The sequence below is a fragment of the Aquarana catesbeiana genome, linkage group LG05, assembly GCF_042186555.1.
Source record: "Aquarana catesbeiana isolate 2022-GZ linkage group LG05, ASM4218655v1, whole genome shotgun sequence".
Taxonomy (NCBI): Eukaryota; Metazoa; Chordata; class Amphibia; order Anura; family Ranidae; genus Aquarana; species Aquarana catesbeiana.
Window position 1 is genome coordinate 57451504 of NC_133328.1, and position 9646 is coordinate 57461149.

General features: G+C 43.3%; 1 protein-coding gene across 2 annotated transcripts in view; it reads left to right on the plus strand.

Moving 5' to 3' along the window:
• The window catches only part of ARMC3 (armadillo repeat containing 3), a 127964-nt gene extending 118759 nt beyond the window's left edge, over window positions 1-9205 (plus strand). For both annotated transcript variants that reach the window (XM_073629765.1, XM_073629766.1), the window contains 2 exons: window positions 2722-2884; window positions 6916-9205. In XM_073629765.1, the coding sequence (XP_073485866.1) occupies window positions 2722-2884; window positions 6916-7119 (367 nt within the window). In that variant the 3' untranslated portion in view covers window positions 7120-9205. The remainder of the gene's footprint in view (window positions 1-2721; window positions 2885-6915) is intronic.
• Window positions 9206-9646: the final 441 nt, after the last annotated feature.

A 9646-nucleotide genomic window follows, 5' to 3' on the forward strand; every position in this document is an offset into this window, starting at 1 on the left:
GGGGACAGAGAGAGATAGAGGGGACATAGAGAGAGATAGAGGGGACACAGAGAGAGAGAAAGGGGATAGAGAGAGAGAGAGGGGACAGAGAGAGAGGGGGGACAGAGAGAGGGGGACAGAGAGAGAGAGGGGGGGGGCAGAGAGAGAGGGGGGACAGAGAGAGGGGGACAGAGAGAGAGAGGGGGGACAGAGAGAGAGGGGACAGAGAGAGAGGGGGGACAGAGAGAGTGGGGGGACAGAGAGAGGGAGGGGACAGAGAGAGAGGGCAGAGAGAGAGAAGGGGGACAGAGAGAGGGTACAGAGAGAGAGAGAGATAGGGGACAGAGAGAGAGAGAGGGGACAGAGAGAGAGAGAGGGGGGACACAGAGAGAGGGGACAGAGAGAGAGAGGGGATACAGAGAGAGAGAGGGGATACAGAGAGAGAGAGAGAGAGGGAGGGGACACAAAGAGAGAGGGGGGACAGAGTGGGGGACACAGAGGGGGGGATGGAAAACCAGGGGAGCTGTGAGAAAGGGAGACCTCTAGCTCTGTCCCTATCAGCAATCCCTGCTCTGCCTCCCTGCCCCAGTCTTTGTCTGCAGGTATTCAGTGTATAATTTTGCCCGGTACCTGTCTCCATCCTTGACCTGGGAGAGCCCCCTGCTCTGTTCCATCCAGCGGCTCCCTCACAGCCTGCACCTCTCGCCTGTCCTCGTCTTCCGGGCCCACAGTCAGTCTGTTCTCCGGGCCTCACTGTTTAAGGAGGTTTGAGGAGTCCAGGCTCCGGAAGGCGCCAGGGATGCTGCACCCCTCTTCGGCCATAAAATTAAGCAGTGAAGCTCTTCTCTCCCTCCCGCGCTGTCCACGCGGAGGATGCGGGATCGTCCACTCACTCGTGCAGTTTCCTGCACCTCGCCGCTGCTTGTTTCTCTCCCTCCCGTGCTCTCAGGTCTGTAGCCTTCCGCGCGAAGGCTGCGGAGCCGCCCACTCACTTGTGCAGAAAATTTCCTGCACCTCGCCCCTGCTTGCTGCCGTGTTCTCCCCGCCGTGAACCTGGACCCTCTCGTGTGCCCACAGAGATGGCTCTGCGTGCCAGCTGTGGCATGCGTGCCAGCTGTGGCACGCGTGCCCTAGGTTTGCCATCACTGCTCTATAGTGTGTACTTGTCTCTAATAAAAGCACTAAGTGTAATTTCTGTCTTCTGCTTTGTTCCTCTGCTATCAGCATGAATCACTTCTGACAAGTTTTCCTGACACCAAGAGAAAAAAGGCAATGGGGAGGGATCTCCAGCTGATTGGCAGCCTCAGCTCTGTTCCTGTGAGCTGTGTGAAGGGGGGCATGTCTCTTCCCTCCAATCAGTTCTCAGAAATCTTCTCACTGAGCTCTGCAGAGTGTAATTTTAGCTCTCTGCCCACTCTTTTCTGAACTCTCAGACAAGCTTATAAATGCAGGACTTTGAATGGATGTAGAGAAGAGGAGGCTGCAGATAAACAGTATAACGAAACGTCCTACACTCCGCTAGAGTGCTTTCGTCATATACTGCTTCCTCCCAGTCTGAATATAGATATCCGATATTCCAACCGCTAACAAACACAACAAGACAATACTCGTTTGGTTGCTGAACATGGACTGTTTATTAGAACAAGAATACAGTCTTATTTACAGTTGAAGAGAAGGTTCCCCCCTCTTGCTCATATTACTCTAACAATACACCTGTAACCAGGAACCTAATTAACATGAGCTAGTTATATAATCATTTACCCAGACTAGGTGACTCAGAGATATGACCTTTCAGGGTAGACTTGCCGTCTCCTCACTCAACTTACAATACACATAAGTATAAACACATCCCCCAATAGTTTGCTAGGAGACAAAGGTGTGTTAATGAGCACAATAAACTATTGGGTGAAAGACCCGGGCTTTCCAGATCTCATTAATCAGCATTCCTTTCACATACATCTGTCCACTAAGTCCCAAGCTGGCAGAAGCCATCATGGGCTCCTTAATAATGTCCTTTTGCATTACATAACAGAATATCTTCCTAAATGCTTGTAGCTCCCTCAAATGCCAGGGCCCATAGTTGGTAGCCAAGAGGCTAGCATTCAGTCCCCTCCAAAAGCCTCTGTCCGGGGTAAGTCTGTCACAAACAGGTACAACTTATGTGGGAGGATTTGTTTAATCTCTGTATATCTCCTGAGGCCAATCACTTCACTGGGTATATTTAAGGGTTTACAACCACTTTAAAGCTTATGGAAAATATATCATGTGATTTGGAGATTACACGTAGCTAGCTCTCTATTGCTCCCAGTGCTTGAAAAGAGTAAAGAAGGAGTAAAGGGAAGGTGCTATAAGTATATGCTCTGCTGGTCTGGCATTAAAGTGAACCTGTCCCTTTGCCTCGCATGTGCAAAGTACATCTTCACTTTAAACGTTCTCTTAGATTAACCCTGACAAATATTCTTTTTCCTCCCAAGCACATAATCATTATATTTACTTTGTACAGACTTTAGACTAAAACTGATTCATGTTAAGCTTTTATGCTGGCTTTTAAATCTTACATAATATGCAGCTGAACAGTCAAGATACTGAGACGGCCGCATATATTTCCATTTTAATTCATGTAATGATCTCAGTATAATTGCAGCAATCATTTGGGGGGGGGCTGCTTATAGAAAAAAAAAGCTTCTTCTTTATATGAGACAAAATCCTGTAGTGTGATGGATTTTCTTAAATTCCACGCAGGTTTGTGGCCGAAAAGATGGGCGGTGCTATAGAGAAGGATCGCCTGCATGAATTCAGCTGGGAGCTCCATATCAGTGAACTTAAATTTGAGCTGAAGAGCAATGTCATTCCCATTGGGAAGATTAAGAAAGGGATATTCTATCACCGAGCACTGCTCTACAAGGTATACTCTGAGAGATATGTATTTTTAAAGGGCTTTTTCACTCTATAATGTGATTTCAAAAGTTGTTTCAATCATATAAATCTGTAGTTTTTCTTAAAACAATACCAGGTGATCCTGTCATGTAGGTGCTTTCAGTTATAGGGTGATACCTGTCTCCCAGCTGTTCTCTTGTGTTGTCACTTTGTCACATGCACCCTGGTAAAGAATAAATGCAGCCATGCTGACACACATTGTGCAGGCATGGTGGTCCTCCGTTGTCACTATCAGGAAGGTGGTCCAAAGCATTGATTTGCTGGGGTCAGTGCATGTGGATGAGAAGTGGCTGAAGGAGTCTGGATGAGATCTGCAGCACTGTGATGCACAAAGAAATAAAAGCATTTTATGGGGAAATAAACAGCAGTTGTTAATAATACTAAGTGCTTTAGCAAAATAACGTAGTTAGGGTTTAGATCTGAAGCCCATCTGCAGTAAAGTTATTTTTTAAAATTATTATCTTCCAAGCATTAAACAGGTTTGTCTGCAATGCTTACCAGCTCTTCAGCATTGTCCACTGCAGTAATTATTTTCTGCCACTAGAGGTCACCAGTGTTCTGCATCATTTAACCCACTTCCTGTGATTGCAGGGTGTCATGCACACTTCTGTGTGGATGTCACCACAGCATTTGCATTTAATAGTTTATGGATGCTGAGAATTGTGCAGAAATCATTGCATGATTAAAGACCGAAAGAATTACAGCCAAAGCTTGTTTGGCTGTACTTCTCCTGTGGCTCACAGGAGTTCAGTTCGTTCTGCACTCCTGTGACACTTTTTCAGCAGACAGCTGGCTGAAACCCGCTGATGGCTGACATCACTGACGTCAGAGAGCTGGTACGGGCTCAGGCAAGATCGCAACAATGAAGTCGGGATCTGCCTACATGCCTGGACCGGCACATGGCTCAGCCTTTCAGCAAGCCGCTTAGAGCCTGAGCCACCTGCTCCTGCCCTCTCCACAGACCAGTGCTTCAGTGAGCGAGAGGGGCAAAGCAGAGAGTGGTGACTAGCAGTCACCAGCTCTCTGCTCAGAGAGCCCTTAGAACTGAGCGATCGGCGGTGTTTGATCGCTCAGTTCTCTTAGAGCCAGTGGCGGACATATGCAGCATCAAATCGATGCTGCATCCAGCCAGGTAAGTATGATTCTGCAAAAAAACAAAATGGGGATACTTCTCTTTTAATAGGAAGCTACAGAATGCTGTCAGAGATTGCAGACATGGAACAGGAGATTGTCAAAGACCACAGGCATGCTACAAGAGATGGTCAATTACTGCAGATATGCTACATGTCTGGTCCTTTTTTGGGCTTTAAACAGTTAATTTGAAACAAAATATTGCTGTATGCTAATTATAGAACTGAGGAGTCCCTTGGTGGACAGGTATGAAAGAGTCTCTTTGTTGCTTTGCTTTTTATAACTTGATAGATTAGATTAATTGAAACATTTGAAGAGAGATGTAACTATATAGTGTTACGTTTTCCAAAGTTGCAACATAAGGAAACGCCGACCGTTGACCGACAGTGAACCTTTCCAACTCTTCACTTGGTAATCTATTTTTGTCAGAGAGTTATTTATAGAAAAGAATGATACATATATGACCGGTAGTGTAGAACATTTTATCTACAAACTTTATCTTCCACAACTATGATTAAACAATGGGGGGGGGGGCACTCGATTAGGAGGAGGAGCCAGGAGCGGCTCCGGGGGACCCCAGAAAAGGACCACTCTGTGCATAACAGAGGAGGTAAGTAAAACATGTTTTTTATTTATTTTAAAAAAACAAACCTTTACAATTACTTTAATGTTGGTTCAAACTAGAGTTGCACGATTCTGGATACAATGAGAACCACAATTTTTTTTTGCTTAGAATAAAGCTCACAACTCTCTCACGATTCTCGCTGCGTAACATCATCTTTCACATTATACCAAGAAAATGGGCTAGCTTTACTGTTTAGTTTTTTTTTAATTAATTGAAGTGTATATTTTCGCCAAAAAATGCGCTTGGAAGACCGCTGCGCAAATACAGTGTATACAGTGTGACATAAATATTGCAACAACCGCCATTTTGTTCTCTAGAGTCTCTTCTAAAAAAAAAGTATATATATATATATATATATATATATATATATATATATATATATATATATATATATATATATATATATATATAAAAATGTTTGGGGGTTCTAAGTAATTTTCTAGCAAAAATACTGGTTTTAACTTGTAAGCAAGTGTCTTGTAAGTGTCAGAAAAAGGCTTATGCCGCGTACACACGGTCGGACGTTCCAACGGGAAAATGTTGGATGTGAGCTTGTTTTCGGAAAGTCCGACTGTGTGTAGGCTCCATCAAACATTTGCTGTCGGACTTTCCGCCAACAAATGTTTGAGAGCAGGTTCTCAAATTTTCCGCCAACAAAACTTTGTTGTCGGAAAGTCTGATAGTGTGTACACAAGTCCGTTGCACAAAAGTTCACTCATGCTCAGAATCAAGCAGAAGGAGCTGCACTGGCTATTGAACTTCACTTCCTTTTTCTCGGCTCGTCGTACATCTTGTACGTCACCGCGTTCTCACTTTTGGAATTGTTGGCCAACATTTGTGGGACCGTGTGTATGCAAGACAAGTTTGAGCCAACATCCTTCGAACAAACATTCACGGTCTTGTTGGCGGAAAGTCCAATCGTGTGTACTATTTAAAGCGGACTTCCGGCCATTTCCGTTTTTATTAAAAGTCAGCAGCTACAAAAACTGTAGCCACTTACTTATAATAAACAGACACTCACCTGTCCCAGGATCCAGCAATGCGGCCGCCCGAAGCCTCGGTTCTCTCCCCCGCCTCTCCACGACATCAGCATAACTAGTGTGGGTACTCGGCTGTGACAGCCAGGTGCACACTGCCCATGCGCAAGTCACTCTGCGCGTCCTGAATGGCCAGGCAATCTTCTGTAACGTGTACCAGAAGATTGCAGGGAGGGAGGGGGGAGGAGAACTTCTGCTCGAGCCGCCTAGGCACCCCGAGCAGAAGTGGGAGCTGGGTACCTGTCAAAACTAGGCACCTGCACTCTGACAGAGGCTTCTTATCACGATAGGAGATGCGGGGTGTCAGACTGACACGCCGCACTTGCGATCGCCATGCTGCTCGCCCCCACGGGCATGCCCTGGCATGTTATCCTGCTGGACGTTATATGACGCCCAGTCAGGATAACAGAACCACTTCCCGGCCGTCACTTTTAGGTGTAAGTCCGCTTTAAGTGGTTAAACTGACCTCATTTGCAGTCCAAAGTTTATACCTTTGATCTCTAAAAGAACACAAGGATACAATGTTTCTTTCTATCTCTCTTTCAGCTCATATTGATAAACATTACTGGCTGATTTTTTTTTTTTTGACAGCTGTGAGCAAAGAACATCTCCGCACTTGTTACATGAATCGTGGAAATGCCGGATTAAGATTGTGAGGGGGGTTCATTCGAGATTGCGATTTTATAATGATTAATCGTGCAGCTCTAGTTCAGACCATGAATTACACACAGAAACACGCTGTGCATTCCTGTGATTAACATGTAATCCAGGTGCAGTGCGATTTCAGCCCATTCATTTAAAAGGGCTGTAATCACACCAGATCGCAGCAACATTTTTTTTTTTTTTTGGGCTCCCTGCAGTCCCCTTTTAAAATAGTTTTAGCCACATTTGATATTTCTCTCAGCAAGATCCATTATACAAGAGCATTGGAAAAATCATTAAGCGAGACAGGGGATGGATAACACCACAAAGTAAGATTGTGTGAAAAGAATAAACCCGGCCATTTAACTACATAAATTTTGTCTAAAGAAAACATTCCTTTACTGGCCTGAGTAAGCACTGAGGCAAGGGAAACACAGGCTACTATCCGCAGGGGCCCCTGAGGGCCACATAAAGGGACGCAAGGCTATAATGTGTGTTTCCTAGGCTGTAATGGACAGTGTTAACATTGCTTGTACTCCACAGTATAATGTTCATGTTTTCTAGGCTGTAGCAGACAGAATTGGCATTGCTTGTACTCTGGAACGTGGTGACTATGGTCGTGCTTGGAATGAAGTCAAGTTGCTCAGCGACTCACTAAGACCAGGGACAAGAGCTCCTCCAGAGAGTTACATTGTAGATCTCATGCATGAACCAGGCCGCCTGATGAAGAACGCAACTGTGGAGGCCGAGAGCTATCAGCAGATATGAGAATTATATCCACCTAAATGTTCAGGATTTCTCCTTTTTTTTTCTTGAATTTCCATTATTTATTTGGACATCTGTTGAAAATGTATACATTTCCTGTAACATATACATCTATCTATCTATCTATCTATCTATCTATCTATCTATCTATCTATCTATCTATCTATCTATCTATCTATCTATCTATCTATCTATCTATCTATCTATCTCCATATATATATATCCATATATCTATATCTATATCTATATAGCCAGTGTACAAGGTATGTGAATTATGTACTTTATTACAGGGATTTCTATAAATGTATCTCTTTTAGTGCAAAGCTAATTGTAGCTGCAAACAAAACATTTGTTCATAATTGTGATAACTAATGATGACACTGAATTTAAAGGAGAAGTGTAGGATTACAAAAAACAAACAAACATATGTACTCACCCCCATGCTGCAGCTGTCCCTCACTGGTGGCCAACATGACCACCAATCTCTTAGCTCTTGGTCTGCTGCAAGCTCCACCCCTCTCCACTCCTTCAGCGCTCACTGTAACGCCAGGCTGGGGAGGAAGCGGGTGTGGCTGGCTCTGTCTCTAAGCCCACGTTTACATTGGGACGATTTTACATGCCATTTGACATGTCAAATCGCATGCCAAATTGGAGCCTATCGCCGGCAATGGCACTGTCAGTGGGACAGTGGGACGCTAACTTTGCGGCACCGCACCGATTCCCTAAAGTAGTTCCTGCAATACTTTTGGCAACTTCAGGGCTGATTTCAACAGACATTGCAGGAACCCGCACAGGTCTGTCAAATCGCCCCCGAAGTCAGACTGAAATGTCGGTTTGAAATTGTGAACCGTGGGCTCAGCCGCATTCTGAAAGGAGGAGCCAGCTATCAAGGCAGCCTTGTGGATCCCAACAATACTGTTAGGATTCTTTGCAAGCCTGGCACAGCTCTACCCTGTCGGCTCATAGCAGGCAATAGCTGCTATCAGCTGACTTCATGTCACAAAAGAACAGTATATGTACTCCTGTGACCCTAAAGAGAAGTATGCTGAAAAAGACATGGCAATATTTTTATTTTAACACCAAAACATCCAATTTTTTTTGGATAGAGCATGGAAGTTCTCGCATTACTTCCCATCCTAGTGACAATCATTTCACCGCACAATAAATCAAGACAAATATTCAACATAAAACAGGCAGAAATAGAAAAGCATTTTATTTAGTAACATATGGAAATGGTAGCACCCCTGTCAGCTTTTTATTGCTGTCTGTGTCCCTGTTGCTGGTTTTTCCTACTTCCTGTCTGATGTTGTCACCGGGTCAGTGAGTGAGGGGTAGTTTCTCTTACTGAGTCTCAGATAGCAATGACAACCTGACGGGAGTTCCGACCCCTTTCTACTGTATCCAAATTAACACACGTTAAAAATAAAATACAAGTTTTTGGTGTGGACAGATGTTGTCACTATCCCTGTATTTAAATATAAATCCATACAAATAAACCTCTGTTAGGACTTTGGAGGCAACAACTTAATTATTAAAAAAGTCATCACTTTTATTGTACACAATTAGCTCAGTATAACAATAAAAAACCATGGTACATTTTACAAAACAATGTTCCGAACTATATCTGGCTCAACCATGTATACGTTCATGTAAGTGGTATATCCATTTCAAACCAGATCAGACTTATAACATTATAGTAGTGTTATTATTAGTAGTTAGTAGTTATTATTCCTCTATTCATTAAAAGTCCACTTTATGGATGATCCAACGCATTTCAAATCTTTTGCAAATTCTTCCTTAGGAGTAGGGGTACCTCTCTCAAAATAATTGATTAATAAGATTTGTTAAAGGGGTTTTCGTTAATTGTGAAATTTACGAATTTGTCAAAATTTGTTAAAAAACTAATTTGGAACAAAACGAATTGCACATGCCTACTGACCATAGGAACATTTTTTCCTTGGAGAGAATATCTGGCATCCATTTATTCTAGTGTATGGTTGTTACAATCATATATGTACAGTTATTTTCAGTGTGGTACACCCCTACCCCTGAGGAAGAATTAGAAAAAGATTTGAAACGCGTTGGATCACCCAGAAAATGGAATTTTATGAATAGAGGAATAATGATTACATGTTATAGGACTTATCTGAGTTGGAATGGGATTATCACTTACATGAATGAATACATTTGTACATTTTCAGAACAATGTTTTGTAAAACATGCCATTTTTTTTGTTTTTTTTTGTTATACTGAGCTAATTATAATGTATAATAAAAGTGAAGATTTTTAAATAATTTAGTTGTTGCCTTCATAGTCCCAACAGAGGTTTATTTGTATGGATCTACTCCAAAAAAATGTTTGCCTGGATGTACACTATAAACACTTCCTGTCCATGGCACATTTTTAAACGTCCTCAAATGGGAAGGGTGATATCACTGCAGCTGCCTCTCACCCCCCTCCTGCCGTCGTGCAATCGGAGAGCCCGTGAGCATGCGACCGCCGACATCCAATCCTAGACACAGTGAGAGGA